General features: G+C 47.9%; 1 protein-coding gene and 1 pseudogene across 1 annotated transcript; both read right to left on the bottom strand.

The window, feature by feature from the left end:
- Window positions 1–1,026: 1,026 nt before the first annotated feature.
- On the bottom strand, window positions 1,027–17,839 carry F2 (coagulation factor II, thrombin). The gene is made up of 14 exons (XM_043582408.1): window positions 17,704–17,839; window positions 17,167–17,330; window positions 16,424–16,448; window positions 16,068–16,118; window positions 14,541–14,646; window positions 14,295–14,431; window positions 12,603–12,917; window positions 12,151–12,276; window positions 11,944–12,070; window positions 11,095–11,262; window positions 10,393–10,566; window positions 9,991–10,172; window positions 1,429–1,499; window positions 1,027–1,287 (listed from the first exon to the last, which is right to left on the bottom strand). Exons 1-14 carry the CDS (start codon window positions 17,780–17,782, stop codon window positions 1,144–1,146), a joined length of 1,869 nt encoding a protein of 622 aa, XP_043438343.1. The 5' UTR covers window positions 17,783–17,839; the 3' UTR covers window positions 1,027–1,143.
- Window positions 17,840–21,094: 3,255 nt separating this feature from the next.
- Window positions 21,095–21,569, bottom strand: LOC122484429 (annotated as a pseudogene).
- Window positions 21,570–24,465: the final 2,896 nt, after the last annotated feature.

Here is a 24,465-nt window from a genome sequence, read left to right as displayed (position 1 = left end):
ATCCCAGACCAACGACCTCTGCCGGGAGCAACCTTCGAGAACATGCTGTGACTCTTAGGACTCGGACATTCGTCCAAACCCTTTCTGAATCTACTTATACACCCTCTAGGTCCCATTTCGTAGAGAAACAAATTGCTCGGGTCTGATAACGATGACGTGAGTAGAAATCCCAGGAAGCAACAACCCCACCAACGTGCTATTTGCAGGGGCCAGAGGAGGGGAGTGGCAGAGCAACTCTGATCACACCAGGCAGGAGTGAGCATACAGGCGGCCGTGATTTATGCACAGCTTACCAGGTACTGGGCACTTGGCTAAGTACACCATACACGTTACCTAAATTACTCCTCAAAACCTTACTGAGGCAAGTAATGTCATTGCGTACATCTTCTATGTAAGGAAACAGGCTCACGGAAGTCAAGTGCCTTGTCCGTGGTTCTCCCTTTCCTACCCCAGAACACTGAACCCAGACAGTCTGACGCTGGGGCCCACACTCTGAACCACCATATCCCACAAGACTCTCAGATGAAGGCACTTCAAATAACTGAGCCTGTTGGGGGCATTAATCTGATGTCATTTTAATGACGTGCAGAAGCACATAGGGACTTCCGAGGAAAGCGGGAGGTAAAGAGAAAGGTGTACCTACTCACCCCTCATCGCTCCGGTCTTCCTCCCGCCTCTTCTCTGGTCCTGGGACAAGCGCTTTACAGCCCTGACAGCAGAGTGACTGAAAGCACAGGTTTCAGTATCTTCTGTGCTCCAAGTCCAACTCTGACCTTTCTTAACTACATGACCTTGGACAAGACGCTTCTCCTAGTTGATTTCCTCACCTACCTCTTACGAGCATGAAATGAGCTAACCCACGAAGGCCGCAAGTCCGGAACATTTTCAGTGCTCCTACTCTCAGGCCACCACCTCCCCATCACCTGCCCCCCCTCCCCTTCTAGGACTGGGGGACTGGCTAAGTCCTGTCATCCAGTCGGACTGGCTCTTCCAGAGCTGCCCACGAATGGCACTGGGAGTGCTGAGGCTTGTTGACAGGCACTTTTATTGAGAACTATACTTTTAGGAACAAAGCACAAAAATAATTCCTCCGACTTGGTTTCTGTGATTTTGCAGCGAGGAGCCTAGAAGGCGAACGGCCCCCTAACTTCCAGACTGATCAATGACCTTCCGTATCCACTTCTTCAGGCGGAACACGTGTGTGTAGAAGCCGTATTTTCCATCCCTGTCACAGCCTTCGCCCCATGAGACGATGCCCATTTGGTACCAGCGGTTGTTAAAGGGGCTCTGAGGAAGAGACATGGGGATTCCAACAGAGTCAAGTCCAAGGCAGTGGCAGGCAACTCCTCCTGAAAACTGGGTCCGTCCTTACCCCCCTGCACCCTCAGAAGATCCACCCACCATCTCCTGGCCTTCAGTGATGCTTACCTTCATGACAAAGGGTCCCCCGCTGTCGCCTTCACAAGCATCCCCTCGCTTCCCTTCATTGGGCTTGTAACCTTGAGAAAGAAGAGTAGAGCTCAGGCGCAGAGCTCGTGCTCCCTCCGCTCCTCTGGAAGAGACAGCTGGCGAGTGTCCACTTGACCCTCTGTGGTCATCCTTGACTCCTCACTTCCTCACCCCTCACATCCAGTCCTTATCACGGCTCTGTCTTCACGCATCCCAGTCAGCTAGTTCTCACCGCCTCCATCCCTGGTCACAGCACAGGCATCTCTCCCCTGAACTAGTTTCCCTATCTCACGCACGCGTGCGCACGCACACCATCGTCATCACCGGAATACGGAAAACACCCAAGCTTCAAATCAACTTAGTATATTTAATGGGCATCTAATGTTAACACTTATGTGGAGAGGAGAATGTAAATATCTACTAGATAAAAGAAGTGGGTAGAACTGAATTGGAACCTTGTAAATGACACCAAATCTACAAAATGAATGGATGACAACTAAAGAGATCCATACCAAGATACTAGGGAAACAAAAAATAAGAACAAAAAGCACCTTGGCTAATAAAAATTCTCCCCCCAAACAACCACGAAACAAAGGAAAACTAACTGAATGAAATTTCCTCAAGCAAAAGTGTAGGATGTAACAAAATACCTTGAATCAGACATCCAAAAATTTTAAATAAATGGACAAATCAGGAGGAAGAAACACAAAGAAAGGGACTGAAGTGGAACTCAGACCAAAGAAGAAATCGGAGTCCCTTAAAAGAAAAATAGGACCTTGGAACAAAACTAATATTTATTATATAATCCAAGAAAACTTACAGAAATAAAATAAGATTAAAGGTATACATTGAAAGGATCCACACGGGGTAGCTGCCAAAAATGACCTGAAACACTCAGCTCTGGGACATATCCCAACAAAACTTCAAAGATGAAGGAAAAAACCCTCAAAGCCTCCAAGCACAAAAGACCAAATACCTCACAAGTTCTAAAGAATGACACCAGCATCAGATTTTCAAAACCAACATACAAAGTAAGTAAGCAACAACAAAGCTATACTTCTTTTAAAAATTCAGGGAAGGAAAACGTAAGCCACGGATTTTATACACAGCCAATCAGAGCTTCCGGTGTCGAGACTACAGAAAAACAGTTAACAAACACAAACTCAAGAAATTCTACCACCATAACCGTTGTTGAAGAACCTGCTTCATCCAAGAGATGAATGCTTTAGCAAAAGGGCTGATTAACTGTCCTGACAAGTAGAAAAATGAAGCTAAAAATATCAAAGATCCTGAAAGAGGAGAGTAAACTCACTGATTGTTGTCAACAGGTGGGAGTTAAGAATTAATAGGTCATATAAGAAAAGAAGGAACAAAAGGCATTTCAAAAAGGTAGAAGCCCAAAGATAATCACTAGAACAAAAATGCAAACCTTCGTAAATATATAAATTTAAAAACACAAAGAAAAGATCACATGGGAAAAAATACAGCAAATGAAACATAATACACGTGATAATCACAAAATACAAATACAAATTCAATCATATCGATAAATGTGAATGGGCTTAACTCACTTAAAAAAGAAAAAGATTTCTTTTAATTCTTCCTCTCTTTTTTTTTAAAGTTTATTCATTTTGAGAGAAAGAGCGTGAGCAGGGGAGGGACAGAGAGAGAGAGAGAGAGAGAGAGAGAGAGAGAGAATCCCAAGCAGGCTCCAGGCTCTGCACAGAGCCTGATATGGGGCTCGATCTCACAATGGTGAGATCATGACCTGAGCCAAAATCGAGTCAGACAGATAGGGGCTCCTGGGTGGCTCAGTCGGTTGAGCATCCGACTTCAGCTCAGGTCATGATCTCGCAGTCCATGAGTTTGAGCCCCGCGTCGGGCTCTGTGCTGACAGCTCAGAGCCTGGAGCCTGCTTCAGATTCTGTGTCTCCCTCTCTCTCTGACCCTCCCCCATTCATGCTCTCTCTCTGTCTCAAAAATAAACATTAAAAAAAAAAAAAATCAAGTCAGACATTTAACAGACTGAGCCAACCAGGTGCCCCTCCCTCAAAATGATTTTTAATTTGACTCACAAAGCAGGACCTAACTATGCTAGATATAAGAGACAAAACAAAGTGATTCATAGAGGCTAAAGTTGGAGGGATGGACAAAGGTATATCAAGTGAATGGAAACAAAAAATGAGGAAGAAACAGTGATCCTGAAGTTGAAAATAATTTAAGGAAGTAGTACACTTTTAATGCTAAAAGCCACAATTCATAATGAATAAATAACAATTACCACTATCTGTGCTAAACAGCACAACAACCACATTTATAAAGAGACTGTAAGCAATGCAACGAGACAGAAATACATTAATAGAATTTAACACAAACTCAGTAAAAGATCAAGTGAACTGAAAATAAGTAAGGATATAAATGACCTAAATAAGAGGGCACCTGGCTGGCTTAGTCAGTAGAATCTGTGTCCCTTGGTCTTGGGGTTGCGAGTTCGAGCCCCACACTGGGTGTAGAGATTACTTAAAAATAAAAAGTAGGGGCACCTGGGTGGCTCAGTCTGTTAAGCATCCGACTTCGGCTCATGTCATGATCTCAGTTCGTGAGTTCAAGCCCCGCGTCGGGCTCTGTGCTGACAGCTCAGAGCCTGGAGCTTGCTTCGGATTCTATGTCTGCCCCTCTCTCTACCCCTCCCCTGCTCATGCTCTGTGTCTCTCTGTCTCTCGATAATAAATAAACGTTTAAAAAAAATTGTTAAAACACAATATATAAAATAAGGTGCTAAGGAGTAAAAAAAAAAAACCATAATAGATTGCAGTGCTCTAGAAAGATACAACATAGACTTGAGCAAATGGGCAGACATTTCTTGTCCTTGAAAAGAATGACATCAAAAAGATGTCACTTCTCCCTAAATAATTTATAAATTTAACACAATCCCAACAAAAATATCCATAGGCTTTTTTTTTTTTAATGGAGCTAGACAAATTGATACCAAAGTTCATACAGAAAAACAAACCTGCAAGAATTGCCAGGAAAACACTGGAAAAGAAAAACAGGAGACAACAAACCCTACGTATTAAAACATACGCTAAAGTCTCTATAATTAAAACAAGACAGTACTTTAATAGAATAGACAACAGACCAGGAGAACCAAATAGAATGTCTTTGAATAGAAACAGATTTGAACACAAATAGAGCCTAGTATGTGACAAGTGTGACATCTCAAATCACTGGGGCAGAGGCGCCTGGCTGGCTCAGTTGGTAGAGCACATGACTCCTGGTCCTGGGGTTGTGCGTTTAAGCCCCACGCTGGGTGTAGAGCTTACTTAAAAAAAAAAAAAAAAAAGAAAAAAATCAAATCACTGGGCAAAGATAGAATTTTTAATAAATGGTGTGGGGACAGCTGGTTAGCCATTTGGACAAAGAGAAGTTAGATCCATACCTTGCATCATACCCAAGAATAGACTCCAAATGACTCAGGGGTCCAAGTGTAGAAAAATGAAACTAAGAACTAGAAGAAAACGTGAGTGAATTTCTCTATGACCTGGATGTAAGGAAAGTTTTTCTAACTCCATCAAAATCCAGACGCAGGAAAATATTAATACCTTTGGCTACCTAAAGAAAATTTTTAATTAGAAATGGTAAAAGGTTGGGGCGCCTGGGTGGCTCAGTCGGTTAAGCGCCCGACTTTGGCTCAGGTCACGATCTCACGGTCTGTGAGTTCGAGCCCCGCGTCAGGCTCTGTGCTGACAGCTTGGAGCCTGGGGCCTGCATCTCCCTCTCTCTGACCCTCCCCCACTCATGCTCTGTCTTTCTCTGTCTCAAAAATAAATAAACATTAAAAAAAATTTTTAAAGAAATGGTAAAAGGTTATAAACGTTAAAAACCGAACTGGGAGAAAATATTTGCAACATATATCACAAACAAAGGCCTATACTGCCAATACATGAAGAACTCTCAACAATTGACGGGAAAGGGACAAAAAATGGGCAAAAAAACCATGAATAATTCATAAAAAATACTATAAAAATGGTCCTCAAGGATCTGAAAAGATGTTCAATTGCAAAATATTGACAACAATCTAAATGCCCCCACACAGGAAACAGTTGAATAAGCTATGGTACGTCTACATAATGGACTACACGGTGTGGCTTTTTTTTTTTTTTTTTCCCCAAGAATAAGGAAAACAAGGGGCACCTGGGTAGCTCAGTCAGTTAAGCATCTGACTCTTGATTTCAACTCAGGTCATGATCTCATTGTTTGTGAGTTTAAGCCCTGCATCATCAGGCTCTGTGCTGATGGTGTGGAGCCTGTTTGGGATTTCTCTCCCTCTCGCTCTCTGCCCCTCCCCACCTCAAAAATAAACAAACATTAAAAAAAAAAAAAAGGAATAAGGAAAAAAGGTCTATAACCAATATGGAGTGAATTTCCAGGATACATAAACTGAAAAAAGCAGGGTGCCTGGGTACCAGGGTGCCTCAGTCCGCTAAGCGTCCAACTCCTAATTTCAGTTCAGGTTATAATCTCACGATTTGTGGGTTTGAACCCCACATCAGTCTCTGCACCGACAGTGCAGAGCCTGCTTGGAATTCTCTCTTTCTCACTCTCTCCCTCCCCCTCTCCTGCTCTCTCTCTCTCTCTCAAAATGGTTAAGTATCCAACTCTTGATTTCGGCTCAGGTCATGATTTCACGGTTCATGGGTTCAAGCCCCACATCACCTGGAGCTTGCTTTTGATTCTGTGTCTCCCTCTCTCTCTGCCCCTCCCATGCTCATGCTCTGCCTGTCTCTCAAAAATAAACAGTAAAAATTTTTTAAAAATTTTTAAAGTTTTTGTAAAAAGTGAAAAAAGCAAAATACAAAAGAATATCCACAGCATGCTACGGTGTGTGTAAAAAGAGGGAAATCAAAGGGGCCCCTGGGTGGCTCAGTCGGTTAAGCTTCCGACTCCGGCTCAGGTCATAATCTCGTAGTTCATGAGTTCCAGCCCCGCGTCGGGCTCTGTGCTGACAGCTCGGAGCCTGAAGCCTGGTTCAGATTCTGTGTCTCCCTCTCTCTCTGCCCCTGTCCCCACTCACGCTTTCTCTCTCAAAAATAAATAAACATTTTTTAAAAATTTTAAAAAGGGGTGTTTGGGTGGCTCAGTCAGTTGAGCCTCTGACTTCAGCTCAGGTCATGATCTCAGTTTGTGGGTTCGAGCTCCACATCGGGCTCTGTGCTAACAGCTCAGAGCCTGGATCCTGCTTGGGTTTCCATGTCTCCCTCTCTCTCTATCCCTTCCCTGCTCGTGCTCTCTCTCTCTCAAAAATGAATATACAATAAAAAAATTGTTTTTAATTAAAACAAAGCAGGGGGATAAAATACATATGTGTCTGCTCATTTGTGCTAAAAGAAACACAGGAAGAGGGGCGCCTGGGTGGCGCAGTCGGTTAAGCGTCCGTCTTCAGCCAGGTCACGATCTCGCGGTCCGGGAGTTCGAGCCCCGCGTCAGGCTCTGGGCTGATGGCTCAGAGCCTGGAGCCTGTTTCCGATTCTGTGTCTCCCTCTCTCTCTGCCCCTCCCCCGTTCATGCTCTGTCTCTCTCTGTCCCAAAAATAAATAAACGTTGAAAAGAAAAATTAAAAAAAAAAAGAAACACAGGAAGAAAAAAAAAAACACAAACTACTGCTATGGGGTGACTAACAGCCTGGATGGCAATGGAGTGGAAAGGATAAGGGGGTAAAAGGATAGAAGGGAAAGGGGAGTGTCACTGTCTGAGTTTCAGAAGCATGTTAATACTCCAAAAATAAAAATGACAAAGATGGGATTCAACAAAGTTGAATACAATTAGAAACAACTAAGCCTAACTGTATTTTAAATAAAAACACAGAGAAGGTCAGAAAAAACTAACCCATGTTACTTGAGAGAGAGAGAGCATGAGCAGAGGAAGAGAGTCAAAGGGCAGGGGGGCGGGGGGAGAGAGAATCCCAAGCAGGCTCCATGCTGTCCACATAGAGCCCAATGCAGGGCTCAATCCCCAGAACTATGAGATCTTGACCTCAGCCAAAAATCAAGAGTCTGACGTTCAACCAACTGAACCACACAGATACCTCCCAAGTTACTTTTGAACACAGCATTTCAACTATGTATCCGTAGGCTGAAGCCAGAAACACTGTGAAGAAATGCTGATCCTTAGTAGGATTGTTTTTCACTGTGAGATGGATGGGTGATTCTGAAACAATGCATTCTAGTATTGATCAAATAAGTTAGTATCATATGAATAATAGGAGTCAAATTTCTCCCTACAACAGAGAGTTACGAATATGGAAAGGGAGAAACTAAAATTAATCCTGCTGGATTGCAGTAGGTGGGTTCAGATAGAGAAACTGATAGATGATAGAAAGAAAAATCAATCTAGATGTTGGTGTATGCATAATACACACGTTTTCTAGATCTGTCTGCTGAGAGGACATAGAAGCAATGACATCCCAGTAGCAATGTGCACACCTAGCACCCAGATCTTGGTTTCTAAGCACTGTTCTCCACTAGAAAGAAGGTGGGTTGAATCTGGAATATCTCGCTCTGCCAATGTAAAAAAGTACTCAGGAATGACAGGGACATCAAAAGTCACAGAAGCCAGGCTGAAGGGACTCCCACTGGCCAAACTTGGCAAATTTGAAAATCAAAATAAATAATGATAGTAGCTAATTATAGCCCTTAGAATAAAGACCCAGGAGTCCACACTGACAGAATGAAAGAAAGGAGAGGGCTCCCTTACAATGAAATAACTAATAAATGTAGAAGGAATGACAGAATTAGAAAATCACCATTAGGCAGCCCTCCAGAGTTGGAAGAATGGTTTGATGAGAAACAGAATACATAGTGTCAAAGTTTCTCCCCACAAGATAGTTATTAGCAGAACCTCAGAGTGAGAAACTGGCCAGATGCAGACACTACCTTAACCAAGAAGTCAGAGTTAATCTCACCAGGTATGGGACAAATTGATATCACACGCCTGCTAACGGAGCAGACTTAGAAGGACACAGCATGGCTTAGCCTGAATCTGATCACAAGGAAACCAAAACCTTAGATAAACTGAACTGAGAGCCAAGCTAGAGATTCACTGGGCTGCACTTGCCAAATATGTCCAAGCCATGGAAGACAAAGAAGAAAGACTGACAACTAAAGACGGTGTGTGACCCTGGATTGGATCCAGGTGAAAAAAACCTTTTCCCCCTTTGCCTTAGAAGACATTAGTAAGTAGGACAACTGGAAAACACTTGAATAAGGTGCACAGATTAAATAATGGTATTATATCATTATTAATTTCCTGATTTTAACAATTGTACTTCTTACGTTAGAGAACATCTTTGTTTTTTGGATCTATTCAACTATGTGGGTAGAAAGGCATATGTATAATTTACTCTCAAACAGTGTGTGTATATGTGCATATGTCTATAAATACACACACAAAGTGGGGGACAGAATCTTGATGACAGTATACAGGAATTCTTTGAATTATTTTTGTGACTTTTCTATGAGTCTGAAATCACACTAAAAAAAATTTTTTTTTTTAAAGTAAGCTCTGTGCCCAGTGTAGGGCTTGAACTCATGACCCTGAGATCAAGAGTCCCATTCTCCACCAACTAAGCCAGCCAAGCACCCCTAAACTAAAAATGTTTAATTAAGTTAGACCATCTATTCACCTGTCCCCAACCCTCCAAAACTTCCTATCTCAATAAAAGCCAAAGTCCTTCAAGGCCCTAAAAGAAGTGCCCATCTACGCCTGCCTCCCTCCCTCCCCTCATCTACTGCTGTCCTGCCTATGTTTCCTGCACTCCAGCCACACTAGCCTCCCTGTTGTTCCTCAGACACACTAAGCACACTCCCACCCCAGGGCCTTTGAACCTACTCTCCCCTCACCCTGAAGTGCACTTCCCCTAGACTGGCTCTTCTTCACTTCTTCTAGTCTCTTTTCAGAGAGACCTTCTCCAGCCTTGACCAACCACTCTCTTTAGCCTACCCTGTCCCCATCTCTCTCTCCCTTACTCTGCTTGATTTTTCTTCCTAGCAGAGGTTGCTATTCTACATCTGTTTACGGACACTCTCTCCTAGGAAGGGAGCTCTCTGAGGACACAGGCATTGTGCTTGGGTCCTTGTTGTATACTGTAGAATATTGATCACAATAGGCATTCAATAAATATTTGCTGAATGACTGAACACATGGCTTTTCCTCCACCCATGGCCTCATGCTGTGTGGACTTACGTCTATCAACAACTTAACCAGTGACTAGCACACCTAGTAGTTTATAATATACATATCTCACACACACACACACACACACACACACACACACAATCTAATCTAACCCTCACACTACCTTACAGGATAGAGACTTTCATCTCCATTTTACAGAGGAAGAAACTGAGCCTCCGAGAGGTTACGCAACTTTGCCCGAAGCCATTTGGCTTGTAAGTGACCAGATCCAGGATTGGAATAGGCCTGCGCCCTTCACATGTCTCAGTCCCCCCCACCCCGAGGCCCAGAAGCGCCCGGGGGACTTGCCAGCACAGAACATGTTGTCCGTGATGCGGATCCTGGTGGACGCCCTGCAGACCGGCTGCTCCACAAGTGGCAAGTTCACCACCTGCAGGACGCTGGGCTGCACCTCACCAACACTGGCCGTCCACGTCTCCTTCAGGTTGCCCCAGCCTGTCACCCGCCCTTTGTATCCAGTCTGGATCAGTCTTTGGGGAAAGGAGAAGGACCTTGTGAGAACTGGCCCCTCCAGGAGCCCCCTGGCCTCAACACTCCCTTGGAGACCCGAATCTAAAACACCGGCGCAGAAAGAACTTCTGGGTTTACTCTGAGCCCCCGAGGCCTGGAAGGGGAAGGAACTTCTGCAAGGCTGCAGTGTCCCCCAGGCCCAGAACCCAGCCCGGGGACCCCCCACCCCCTGAACCCCACCTGGCCACTGTGGCCTTGTCAGGCAGGCACACGGGGTGGATGTAGCTGCTGAAGGCGATGGGCTTCTTGAGCTTCAGCAGGGCAATGTCGCGGTCCAGGTTTTCCCTCCAGTTGTACCTGGGGTGGATGTAGATCTTTTCCAGCATGGAGATCTTTTCAATGCTTCGTTCATACCTGCGCAAACCCCAACAGCGAGACGGAGAAGCTGTAAGCCACCTGGTGGGGGGCAGCCAGTCCCTGAGAAGAGAAACCGCCTGCCCTTGGGGTCCAGGAAAGGGGCCACCCTCAGGCCACCAGTGAAGGGAGGGCACTGGCTCCTGCCCTGGCAGCATCTTCCGGCCTGAAGCTGCTCAGGGCTTTGGAGTCAAAGAGTCCAGGCAGGTGGGGGAGGAATGCAGGCTGCAGGCCCTGGTCCAAACAGTCTCTGTTCACAGCTCACACTTGGGCCCCGTCCTGGTATCTGCCTGGAGGGGAGCTGGAGACTGGCCAGGATTTCATTCTCTGCAAAGCCTTAGTTTTCTGTCCCCAGCTCCAAACCTCAGCTGAGACATGGCCAAATGGACCTCACAGCAGAGACTGCTGGGTTTTCTACTGTGGGACATGTACAGATATATTCCACATGCCCCAGAGCCACCAGAACCCCTCACCATCACTCTGAAGGACTCTGAGCCCGGCAGACATCCATGGGCCCCCATCCTGTACCTGGTGCGGGAGTGCTTGCCAATGCGCACCAGAAGGTCATTCTCGGTGAAGTTCTTGTCCCAAGGCGGGTACAGGAGGCAGTGGGCAGCGGTGAGGACCCAGCGGTCACTAATGAGGCTAGCCCCACACAGGAGTTCCTGGGGACTCTTCCGGAAAAGCATCACCTGCCTGGGAGGGGGAGTGGGTAGCATTAGGAGCTCGGTGGGCTGCCTCTCCACCTGCCCTAAAGTAGAAAAGTCCCAGGTTTAAGAACTAACTGGACAGGGGTGCGTCGGTAGCTCAGTCGGTTAAGTGTCCGACTTTGGCTCAGGTCATTATCTCTCTGCACCTGATCTCGCAGTTGGTGAGTTCAAGCTCAGAGCCTGGAGCCTGCTTCAGATTTTGTATCTCCCTCTCTCTCTGCCCCTCCCACACTCATGCTCTGTCTCTGTCTCAAAAATAAACATTAAACACACACACACACACACACACACACACACACACACACACACACACAACAACAACTGGACAGAGCTGCCTGCTAGGCCTAGAACCCAGCTTGATCTGGTTGCCCTTGAGAACTGGAGCCTCCACATGACCCCAAGGGGCTGCCTCCTGCTATCTGCACCCTCCCCAGCTTCTGCAGGTCCAGAATTTGCACAGCCTGGCATAGCTCTGGGGTCAGAGAAACTGACTGAAGTAGGCAGACCCCTTAAGCTCTCTGGGCCTCAGCTTCACCCTCTGCGTGTAAGAAGCAATACCCCCAATCTCAGAGGAGTGTCAGCTGTCCTGAGCTGGGAAGCCCAGGCCTGTGAGGGAAGAGTGCCCCGGCGGGTGTCCCCCCCCCCCCAGGCTGTCCCCACGACGCACCAGGGTGCAATGCCAATCTCCGCGTCCCAACCCTTCACGATGCGCCCGTCGATGTAGGAATCCAGAAGCTCCTCTTCTGTTTTGTCCTTCAACGACTTCTTCTCGAACAGAGGCCGCAGCCCACAGTCTGCACAGCAAGCCCGGTGTGAGGAACCGAGCTGTGCCCCGAGCCCCACGCTTCTCCCCCCGCCGCCGCCACCACCTCACCTGCCTCCCCGGCGCCGAAGGTCTTCTCGTTAAAGAAGGTCTGGAACTCCTCGGCCGTGGTGCGTCCCTCGATGGGCGCGTCCGGGTCCTCGGCCAGCCCGTCGCTCACGTCCTCCAACGGCTCCTCTGCGGAGAGCAGGCGCGGCTGGGGCCGGGCCAGCCTGCGCGCAGCCCCTCTTCAGCCTCCCCAACCCCCCCCCCCCCTCCCCGGGCGGCCTCGGAGGCCCTTGGGCAAGAGGCTGAGGTGCCCAGCACACCGCGGCCTCGGGAACTCTGCGTCGGGCCCTAGGAGGTTCAGCTGTGCGTGGGGCCAGACCGGCCCTGCCGCCGGGAGGAGGCGCTGCCGCGGACCGCGCCCCCTAGCGGTGGGGCAGCCCAGAGTCAGAAGAGGCGCTGCTCGGCTCCGCCCCCAGGCTCCGCCCCCAGCCTCAGGCTCCCCGGCCCCGCCTCACCGCAGTAGTCCAGGTTGCAGTACTCGAAGTCACCAGGCCCCGCGGACACATAACACCACACGCCCTCCTCGTCCCCGTCCGGGTTGCGGCAGAAGTTCTCCTCCAGCGGCACCAAAGGGTTGAAGTCCTGGTTCTTGCTCAGGGCCTTGGCCTGACTGCTGTCCCAGGCCAGGCAGGGGGACCCATGTGTGGTCACCGCCAGGCGACCGTGGTAGTACCGGCCACGCTCAGGGATGCAGGAGTCCGATGGAGGTGGCAGATTCACCGTGGAGTTTCTGGAGCGTGGGGTCGGCTGTACAGTGACGCCCCCCTGGCCTGGTGGGTGGGGAGGCAGGGGAGCCGGGTGGGTGGAACCACACGTGGAGCCAGACGCATAGGGTTTGACTCCCTGCCTTCCAACCTTCTTCCTATGTGATCTCAGGTCACTTGACCTCTCTGGGCTTTACTTTGCTTGCCCATAAAAGGGGTGACTAATGCCATTCTTGCAGGGGTGTTGAGAAATTTAAACAAAATACATACTGTAAGGGTGGGGTGCAACATGGGCCAGATATAACAACTAGGTTTCACCTCCTGGGCTATCTGCCACCTGTTGGTAGTGGCTGCCTGGAGTATTTAAAGGATTCTATTTTTATAGGGGCACAGCAGGAAAAGTAGCTGGGCTGAGTGAGGATGCCTGCAACGTGGGGGCGGGGGGCAGGCTTGTGTAATGGTAGCTGCTTTTGTTACCATGACTAGTAATTTGCTGTAAGTCCCAGGATCGAGTATTGGGTCCAACAGGAATGCATGAAAGACAAAGAACACCAATCCATATTTGGTGGACGAATTCTTTACCCCTGCCTGGCTCCACATCCTTTGCCCTGTGATTTTATAGGCAAAGGTGTACTTGTCCACCTGGTGACTTTGGCCTTGATCATGTGGCTCACCCTGGCCAATGGAATGTGACAGACTGATACCCCAGCTATGAGTCTAGGCCTGAGACACACTGTGTGTTTCTACTCAGTTTTGTACCTCTACCGTCATCTTAGGAGATGGTGACTTTCAGCCTCAGCCCCAGGATGAGTAATGTGAAGCAGACCAGGATCCAACCCACCCAAGGAGCCAAGCTCAGCTGGACCCAATGTTTGAAGCCGAACCAGCAGCCAAGCCCAGCCTGCATAAGTGGCTACCACAGACACAGGCAAGCACAGCTGAGATCAGCACAGCACCCAAGCTGACCCTCAGACACATAAGAAATAAATGCTTATTGGTGTAAGCCCCTGAGCTTTTGTGGTTGGCTGTGATTTTGTGGGTTTTTGCAGCATTATTATGGCTAGAGCTAACTGACACATCATGCAAAAGAATAACAACAGAATCATTCTGGGCTGGATGTATGAGGCTGGACGTAAAGCACTCTGTAGTGCTCAGAAAAGGGCCCATGGACTGAAATGGTTAAGGAGGGCATCCTGAAGGGAAGAGAGCCTCAAGGAAGGAAAGCATATTTGGAATGAGCCACAGCCTGGGTCATAAGGAAGCGAAGACAGGGGAGGCAGGTGAGGTCAGCTCTCTCTGGTCTGCTGACTTCACTGACCCACAGGCCCATATATGTTATAAATATCTAACCCATGCCTAAAGGTAGCCAGGCTCTCATTTCCTGTCCCAGGCTGCTAGGCACCTGAGCCTTGGCCATGGGCTGCCTACTCATCCCCAGCTCACCACAGATGGGGATGCTGCACTCTTCCCTCCGCACGGTGGGGTCTGTAGTATAGCACCAGGGCCCAGTGGTGCTGCCATCTGGGTTGCGGCAGAAATTCTCCTTCAGGTCGGCCCCAGGGTGGGTGGTATAGTTGATTCTGGAATAGGGAATTGCTCAGCAGAGGCCATGCCCCCCCCCACCCCCGCCCAATGTCTCCTAGCCCCATATGCTCAGCCCCGCTGGCGACAGGCCTACCCATCACTCACTCAGGCTTATGTGGGTAATGACTCCTCCATAGCTGGCACTCGATGCCTGACCGGGTGAAGTTCACATTCCCTCGGTAATTCATACCCAGACCTTCAGCACAGTTACCTGCAGAGACCCCAGCCCACATCTCTTACCCTGAGGATCTGTCCCCTCTCCCACTTAGCAAAGCTCTGTCTGTCTACCTCCTCCAAACTACTTCTCCACAACCGTTAACCTGCATTTCCTCAGCCACCTCCTCTGTACCCAGCAGTTCACCAATCTATTTAACAATACTCACCTAAAATTCACTGAGTACCCACCATGTGACACCCATGTGACAGACACTGTGCCAGGTACTAAGGACATCGTGAATAGTAAGACATAGTCAGGGTAGGTGCCTGCCCTCGTGGAGCTTATAATCAGTGGCTCCTCAGGGCCAGTAGGATGACAAAGTGAACAAGGTCCTTCTAATCTTGCCCTGGTCTATCTGTCCTGTTATCTTAGCTCCTCATGCATCAGGGCCTTTGCACATGCTGTTTCCTTTACCTTGGAATGCTCTTTGGTTGGTTCATCAGTGCTTCCCACAAATTTAGGTGAAACTCTGCCTCTTCTGGGGGGCTGTCCCTGATTCTGCCAGCAAACTAAATGTTCCTTCTCCTGGCATTGTCTTGGCACCCGGAATAGAGCTTTTCCAGCAATCACACTGATATTTTGTATTTTTGTTTCCCTATGAGACTGTGAGATCCTTGGCTCTCTTAAAATCCCCAGCATTCAACATAGTGCCTGGTACATAGCAGAGGCTTAGTAAAATGTCTGTTGAATTAGTTCTTTATTCAAGGCCAATGGTTAAAGAGTTATTGTTAAGAGCTAGGGTCTGTTGTTATATAAAAGATGTATTCAGAATGCTGTGGAGGAGGGAGGAGGCTCCTTGCAGGCTTAGCAAGGTGATGGCTTTGAACTAGTCCTTGAAGGATAGGCATGTTTTCAGTAAGTGGTGACAGTTGCTCCAGGGGAAGATGACAATGAAAGCAAAGGCCAGGAAGTAGAAACATCTTGGCATGCACAGAGAAGTGCTTGCTGTCGGAGCAGCTGGGGGTCTGGGTCTACGGTTGGTACAATGGGAGATAAGGCTGGAAGGGAAGATTAAGGCCAGACCTGCAAAGTTTGCCAGGCTAACAAGCCTGTGCTTTATTCTGGGGGCAATGGGCACCCCTCAACGTCCTGAAGAATGAATGTGACATCATCAGAGCTCTGCCCTGGGAACCTGGGGAAGACGGACTGGCATGGACGGAGGCTCAGATGAGAATAGGCCTTAAATATGAATTCATTATCTATTCATTCATTTGTTCCTCCAACATTAATCATCTAATTCATTGCTGGGTACAGAGCCAGGTGTAAAGATACATCCTTGACCACAGGAACAGAAAGGCGAGGTCAGGTGCTAGAGGCCACCACTGCTGGGCCACAAACCTTAACCCACCCGACCTCGCTCTTCTCCCAGGCTGCTTGCTCACATCCTGCCCCCCACCCGCGCATTAGCTCCTCACCTTGCAGACATTCCATGAGCTTGTCTCGAGGTTTCCTCACTGACTCACAAGCTGGAAAAGACCCAGAAACTTTTGGGATTGGGGTGGGGACAGGATGGGCTCAAGTAGAGGGTGGGTGAGATGAAATGCAAAATCAGAGAGAGGGACAGGCAGATGGTAAGAAGGAAGGAAGGAAGGAAGGAAGGAAGGAAGGAAGGAAGGAAGGAAGGGAGGGAGGGAGGGAGGGAGGGAGGGAGGAAACAGGCATGGGTGGAGGGACGGATAGGTGCATGACCAGAAGATTCTCCAGAGTAGAACATCCGCTCACTGGGGTCCCCAGGACTTCCTTCCAAGAGCAAGCCCTTCCCAGTGCTCACCTGTGTACTTGGCCCAGAATACATCCTGAAAAATAAGGGCTGGCATGAGGTTGTGGCACATTCTGTTTTGTTTCATTTTGTTTTTCAATAGACTTTATATTTTCTCCTTAAACCTTCTTCTTTCCCTCACCCTGGTCACACAGGGGGCAGGCTCTGGAGAGGTTTGGGGTAGTTTTCCTATTTTTGTTTTCAGAAACACAAGCCCACTAAGGAGAGGAGTATTTGAGGAGAGGGGAGTCCCTCCCCCAACCAACCCAAACCACGGGTGGGCTAGACTGGAGAAGGGGGGTACGTGGGGCCCAGGCAGAGCCCTGGGGAAGGGAAAGGCTGCACCAAGCACCCAGAACCCCGAGGCCTCACCAGAGTCCCACACTCCACAGGCCACTGCTCCACCGCAGAAGAGCTGGAGCTGAGAGGCCATGTGGGCCAGGGCCAGGGCCCCCAGAGACCTCAGTGCACACGTGCAGACAGACATATGAAGACAGAGCAGCCCCCGATGATCTGGAGCCTCACCAGGCCACCAGATCTTGACACAGCCCGGGTGTCGAGCCCTCCAAGAAAGGCTGAGGTCGCTCATCTCCACAACCCGGTGAAATGGGGCCCAAGAGGACCTGAAGTCACCAACAGCTTAAGAGCTGAGACGTCCCTTGCTGCCTCATTTGTGGTCCCAGAGCTGGGCCCGCCTGGATGGCCCCTGCCCGCCCTCCCCCCCCCCCCCACCCTGCCGCGTAGCCAGCCTTCACCGTGGCAAAGGAAGACTCCAGGGCCTCAAAGGCCTCCTCGTAGCTGCACAGCTCCTCCACACACTCTCGCTCCAGGTTGCCCTTGCGCACTTCCTCCAGGAAGCCACTGTTGGCACGTCGGACCCGCTGGAGCAGCGATAGTGCTTGCTGAGGGGCCAGGAACACTGCAGGAGGAGGGGCGTGGGACAGCGGCCTCAGCGAGCCAGGCCGTCTTGGCCTCTGTGGTGGCAGGAAGCGAGCCTGGCCTGCCCCGCTGGCTTCCGAAAGGGATGCCTGGGATAGCAGCAGGACCCAAAAGGCTGCTATCAGTAGCCTACCAGCTCCTCTCCATTCACTGGACACCCCACTCCCCATCCTGAAGGAGGGGAACAGTCACTGGACATCCAGACCTGAGCACCCGACTCCTTCCCTAAGCCGTATGCTGTAGGCTGAGACCCACCTGGGGTTGGCCCTGTGTTCTCGGTCAAGGCAGGAGACCCTGGCCCATGGGCCCATATCCCAGGCTATCAGCCTGTTCCACCTCCAAGCCCCTCTTACCATGCTGGCTGTGCACAAGGCTACACAGGGCAGCTAGGGCCAGGCAGCCAGGTAACCACAGGCCTCGGATGTGCGCCATAGTGTGTCAGCTCCTGGAACTCTGAGGGCTTGTCCTGACCCCTCTGGGTTAATGTTGAACTAACATGAAGAAATCAGCCAAGAGGGAGAGGTCACCAAGTCAGGGCCATGGGACTAGTGGAGATAGTCCACCCCCCACCATCCAGGAAGACAGGCCCTCCTGGGACCAGGGATAGATGGTCGGAGAGGAAGTCACAAAGGAAAGGTCATTGTGCCCACCATCGCCCAGCCCCTCCCTCCTGGAGACATGGGCCAACTGGGGCTAGTGGGCACACCAGATCTTCCTGAGGCTCCTTCCAATCCTCACACATGGTGATGGTTGCTTTAATCTCCATGAGTCTCAATGTCTGCATCTGTACAAGGAGAACAGGACTAACGGCAATTATGAATGTAATGCCCATGAAATGTAATAAGTGCTTAATAATCAGCAGGCATTATGTATAAACCCGTGGGAGGTTTATGTAATCACAACACACAGATAAATGAAACCAGATACAAGGGTGTGGCCAGATGAGAGCTGCCCTCCTTGCCCCAGCCTTTCAACCACTTTCCTGCCTGGGAGCTGAGGAGGTGTGGCCACCAGTAGTGGCTGCTTGGGAGGAGGAGCCAGGTCCAGGGCCTTTGGGCGTCTGGTTTGTTTCCTCTCACCTCCTAGGACCGGCTGCTGGCCCCAGAACAGGGACCAGCCCAAATCCTTGGGACTCCTTGGCAGGGCCCCTCCCTCTCCTCCTGCCTATCTGTCGTGGGCCAGGCCTAGAGTGACTGCTGGCCCTACCCTGCCCCTCACCCAGCCCCACTCCCATCCCTCCCCCATTTTCTGTTTGCATTCCGCAAGGTAAATATTAGTCCTGCATCTATGAGGACAGAAGGACAAAGAGCAGGAACACAGGGAGCGCAGGTTCCTGTCTTGCCATCCTTCAGGCCTGGCTGTTTGGGTCTAGACTGCCATCATGTAGAGTCTGGGAAGATCACAGGGCAGGGCCCAGTGCCAAGCAGAGCAGAAAGACAGTTGGCACAGAGCTGGGGGTCAGGACTCCCACAAATCAATTTTATTCATATATATATACACACACACACACATAAATACACACACACACACACACACACACACTGAGAGATCATGACCTGAGCTGAAATCAAGAGTCGGAAGCTTAACCGACTCAGCCACCCACGCACCCGTTGATTGTTTTTTAAATAGAAGTTTAACTTATATGCAGCAATGTTAGAAAAAATCTAAGTGTTTAGCTCACATTTTTATGCATGTGCCCGTGTAACCACCAGATCAACATTTTTAACCCCAGTCTCTTGCATGCTGTCCCTAAGTGTCACTGTTGTAACCACCATCACCCTAGAACAGTTTTGCCTATTTTTTTTGAAATTAACAGAAATGGAAACCTACAGCATATACCTCTATGTATCTAGCTTCTCAGATTCATCCATGTTGTATCAGTGAAGCTGCCATAGCATCTCACTGCATGAATAGAGCACGTTTTATTTATCCATTCACCTGTTGATGGGCATTTGGATTAGTTTCCTGTTTTGGCTATAATGAATAGTGTGGCTGTAAACATCCAGGCACAAGAGTAGATTTGCTGGGTCATAAGGCAGGCATACGTTTTGCCCAAGTCGCTATGACAAACAGTTGTCCTGAGTGGGGGTACTAGTTTGCACTCCCACCAGCAATGCCTGAGAGCTGCAGTCGTTCAGATCCTCACTAACCCTCTATATTATCCATCCATTTCGTATTATCCATCCTGATGGAGGTGTAGGTGTCTCGTTGTGGCTTTAATTTGGATTCCCTGTTGACTAAGGATGTTGAGCCTACTTTTTTTTTTTTTTGAGTGGAATACTGAAAAGATCTTCACTCATTTCTTAAAAAATTACATATTGGGGCGCCTGGGTGGCTCAGTCGGTTAAGCGGCCGACTTCGGCTCAGGTCATGATTTCGCGGTCCGTGAGTTCGAGCCCCACGTCGGGCTCTGTGCTGACAGCTCAGAGCCTGGAGCCTGTTTCGGATTCTGTGTCTCCCTCTTTCCGACCCTCCCCTGTTCATGCTCTGTCTCTCTCTGTCTCAAAAATAAATAAACGTTAAAAAAAATTTTTTTTAATTACATATTAAGGGAAGGGCTCTTGAGAAGTGAAGAGAAGACAGGTGTGGCTTCATCCTTCCTGGTTCAAGATAGGCGATCCTCTTTTCTTCCGAGGATCAGCTGAGGCCAGTGCTGAGTCAACCAGGAGAGAGAGAAAAGGCAAGAGGAGATGGTGTTTGGACAGGAGGACAAACCACACCACACATAGCAGCTCTTCCACTGAGGGTTCAGAGCTAGGGGCCTGCTGACCACCCCCTTGCTCCCTCGCTGGCAGAATCTGGACAGACAAGCACTATAGCGATAGAAGGGAATGCTGGTTCGGAAGGCCCGGTCTGGGTTTCACCAGCTGTAGAATCTAAGAACATATTTGCCTCACAAGCCTGTTGCTGAAAAACTCATACTGGCTTCTTTGAAGACTTGCTCAACCTATGGATTGCTCATGTGCAGACATGGCCATTAACAGACAAGCCTTGGGTCACATCTTCCTCAGGCTCTTTGCAGACAATATTCCAAGGCAGAAAACCTTGGTTCTCTAAGCACTGGGAAGTAACTGAAGCTTTCTGCTTAGATTTGGTTCCTGCTTTCCCAGACTTATGCCTGGGTTTATGTGTCATGATGACGAATTCACACACCATGGTACCAGTGGCAAATCCAATTAGCAGGGAGAACTTTGCTGATGAGAACTTCATTTTGTTTTTTGTTTTTTGTTTTTTGTTTTTTTTTTGATGGGTGTTTCAGTAGCAAAATTTATTCCAAATACATACATGCTTCCTCTCCTTTTATCTAACAGTTGGTGGGGAGGGACAGTTCAGTAAAGAGTGGCAGGTGCTTTTCCAATAATAAGGTCTTGTTTGGGTTTCGTAAGAACTGGGTAAGAAATCATAGATCTATTCCGCTATATTTTAGAAAAGTTTCTCGCCTCTCCTAGACTACTTAAATATTATGGCTAAGTATACACAAAATTTGCCATTTTAACCATTTAAGTAAGTTCAGTGGCATTAAGTACATTCACATTGTTGTGTATCACCACCATCTGTCTCTGGAACTTTTTCAGCATCCCCATCTGAAACTCTGTACCCATTAAACAATAATTCCCCGCTCCCCACTAGCCCTTGGTAATCACCATTCTACTCCTAGACTACTTTTTGACTCAGTTTCTCTTTCACTTAATAAGAGAGGGTCCATTGGTAACTATGGGATTGCTTCTATACATGCAGGCTTTCTTGCATATACGTGATTGAGTTTATTATTATAAGAAAGGGGAGAAAAAAATGGGGTTGAGATAGGAAGGAGACAGCTGGAGAGGGATTTTCATAGAGGCCCTACAATCCACAGGCCTCAGCAGCCCTGCCATGGGTCTGCCCAATTCTTCAGGCATCAAGAAGTTGCTACTGCGAGCCATTTCCATGTTGTGGATCCGCCAGCAGGTTTCATAGCTTCCCCTCTGTTGTCGGCGACAAGGCTTTTCATAGTACCGCCGTCGCTTAATGTCCTCAATGAGCCCATCCACGGTGAGAATTCCGTTTAGGGTCCTGCATGCACCTTCCACGTTTCCTTCCTGTACCATCACAGTCCTGGCAATGAACTTCAGATGTTTTGCCATAACCTTGGGATTTAAATATTCACTCTGCAGGATCCCACGCCCTCCGGAACCAGCTGCCAGGACATGAACTTCATTTTGAAGTTTGAGTCCTGACATCTTGTCATGGCAAATGCTGGACCCAACCAAAATGGCCCCCAGTTTGTCATCTGCATGATTAAGATTGATGGGTTGGAATGATAGGAATGGGCTCTTTGGCGAGGAGAGAGACAGCATGAATACTATGAAGGCCATGGGAGCTTTGGGTCCAGGAATGACAAGACCAGCAAGAAGACTCTAGGCCATTCTGATAAATTTGGTTTTGTGTTTGATCTGATCTACACCATTCCTTTTGTCCCTGCAAAACCACCCCCAGCTCTCAGAGCTTGTGATCTTTGGATTTGCTGCAATTCTTTGGATTCCATATACCCCTTGTCTCCCTCTGATCTAGCTGGAGTCAGAGTTAAGTTTATCACTGTGAAGTAGATACTAAGCTACCCCTTCAAAGCACATCATAATGTTTGTGAAGCATTACAGTGCTTGCCACAAAGGAAGCGCCCAATAAATGCCACTGTTATACATGATGGTACAGGAAATACATGACACTGCCTGTGAAGGGCTCTTCCTAAAATAGTGAAACTGAATTAAACGAACCTCTAGCTTTAATTACTAGTTTATAGGAAATATAGGTGATAAAAAGGAGTACCTTGTGGTATCCAGTACCACAAGGAATGACGAACGTTCACCAGGACAAATGGCTCCAGTTTCTCTGACAAATTCATGACACGGAAATAAATAGGGTGGGTTGGAGAGACTGTTCAGGATAATAGAAGCCAAGGAGAGACCTAACACCCAAATGCACAAAAGGAATAGAGGGACGACGATTGGTTTAGACTTTTGAACCAAAGAACTGTAAAATGACTTTTCCTTGGACAAACAATAATAATATAGATTATTCAATGATATGAAAGAGTTACTAATTTGTAAGTGTTATATGGACACGTGGTTATATCCTTTTAATCCCCATGACTTACAGTTATACAGAAGAACTTACGACAGATTAAACAAGCATGGCAAAATGTTAGCAATCATTAAATCTGGGTGGTGAGGGGATTGGGTACATCATTCTTGTAAACTTTTAAACTTTTTGTGTTTCAAAATTTTCCCAATGACAAGTCAACTTAATTCTTTAGTAAGTGGAGGCTGGTATTATTAAGTAGGTTCCAGTAGAGCAGCCTCTGTTTTCTTGGGTGAGAGAAGACCACACTTACCCCTTCCATTTTACAGAGATGATCGAGGGAGAGAATCCCCTCTGGGAAAGTAGCTCTGGAAGGATCCGAGAGTTCTGCCAGACCAGGGTGGCACCACCACGGGTGAGCACCGAAAGACCCAGCACATCCTTAGGCTTCAGGGTTCACTACCAGCTCCCCGGGTACCATGCAACTGAAGGTCCTTCTTGCTTCTCACCCCAAGCACATGCCTGCACATGTAAAGGGGATCGTGTTTCCCTCTAAGCACAAGGCGATGATGAGGGGTTGCATTTCTCACAAGCTGCCGTCAAACAGAATCATGGGCAAGGCCGATGCTATGTTGTAAAGTGAAGCTCTGTAATCACTGAAAACAGTAAAATTATGTTTCAAGACAGAGAGTTTCAGAGCTGGAAAGAAGGTCAGATATCATTACACCCAGATGTTTTGAAGCCTAGGGCTCTGGGCATATACTACAGGGTGACCTTGGCCTTTTGTGTATTTTTTTTTAAACCCTCAAAAATTGTAAATTTACCTTAAGACAAAAAAATATATATATTTTTCCTTTTTGGCTGAAATTATGTCTTTTGAGGTGGCTAATTACCTTGGCTTTTTTTCCCCCCTCAATCTGATCAGTGTTTAAAAATGAGTCAATTTCTATTTAATTAAAAGCCTTTAAAATTTGGGTCCATAGAAGAAGCTAGCAAAAGGGCTCAATGTTGGAGCCGAGATTGAGAAGCACTGATCTGGTCCAATTTCTCCAGGTCACTCCAAGGAAAGGGAGTCTCCTAGGTGGCAAGCTAATTGATCAAGGTTGTAGGGTTGGTGATGAGCCAGAACCCCTGCCTCTCAAGACCACTGTTCTTCACCTCGCATGACCTTCATCCCTTGACATTCTGCTAGAGTACAGCCTCACTTGTTCTATGAAGCACGCCCACTGAACATGCACCTAAAGTACAGAACTACTGTGAGTGATGCTGACCTGCCCCAAAGAAGCAACACCTAAGGGAAACATGCAAGCACTTTAATCTCGTCTTCCAACCTAGGAAGGCTGATTACAGTACTACTACTAACCAGCTATAATTTATTAACTGCTCACCATGTGCCGGGTACATAGTACTGATGAGGTAGGTACCATAAGTATCCCTGTTTTACGGATGAGGAAACAGGCACAGAAAAGTCAAGTACTTTGTCTGAGTTTATGCAGTTAGTCAAGAGCAGAGCCACAAGCCACACGTGAATCTGTCTAGAGATGGAACTCTTTACAGTCCGTGATGCTCTGCATGGTTTGCAGGTCCCTAAACAGGACTCAAATTTTATTCTACCGTAAGATTTTCTCATACTATTCAAGTTGCAAGTGGGGATAAAAGATCCTTTATCTCCTGCACCTTTGATTTTGGTTCAGCATCTATAGCTATAGACCCCACTCAGTTAAGCTTGCATCCAGGTGTAAGGTGCCCAAGCAACATTTTTGCAGCACCTTTGCCCACCTGGCTAGAAGCAGCATTCGAATTCAGCACTATGTACACCAAACTGTTAAGTGACTTTATCTAGGGGTGCCTGGGTGGCTCAGTTGGTTGGGCATCTGACTCTTGATTTCGGCTTGGGTCATGATCTCACAGTTCACGGGTTCGAGCCTCACATCAGGCTCTGCACTGACAGTGCGGAGCCTGCTTGGGATTCTCTCTCTCAAGAATAAATAAATTCTCTCTCTCAGAATAAATAAATATTTTTTAAAAAGATTATTTTTTAAAAAGTGACTTTATCT

This window comes from Prionailurus bengalensis, chromosome D1 (genome assembly GCF_016509475.1).
Source record: "Prionailurus bengalensis isolate Pbe53 chromosome D1, Fcat_Pben_1.1_paternal_pri, whole genome shotgun sequence".
Classification (NCBI taxonomy): Eukaryota; Metazoa; Chordata; class Mammalia; order Carnivora; family Felidae; genus Prionailurus; species Prionailurus bengalensis.
This window is presented reverse-complemented; position numbering and strand designations above follow the sequence as displayed.

Bases quoted from the DNA above. Each gene is read 5' to 3' on its own strand.
- F2 (XM_043582408.1), bottom strand. From the start codon at position 17,782: ATGGCGCACATCCGAGGCCTGTGGTTACCTGGCTGCCTGGCCCTAGCT. The intron at 12,918-14,294 runs GTGAGCTGGGGA...CCCACCCACCAG, and splicing joins GTGCAGCATCCCCATCTGTG to GCCAGGGGGGCGTCACTGTA. The intron at 12,071-12,150 runs GTGAGGTGGTGG...CTTGCTGTGCAG, and splicing joins CTTCGGCGCCGGGGAGGCAG to ACTGTGGGCTGCGGCCTCTG.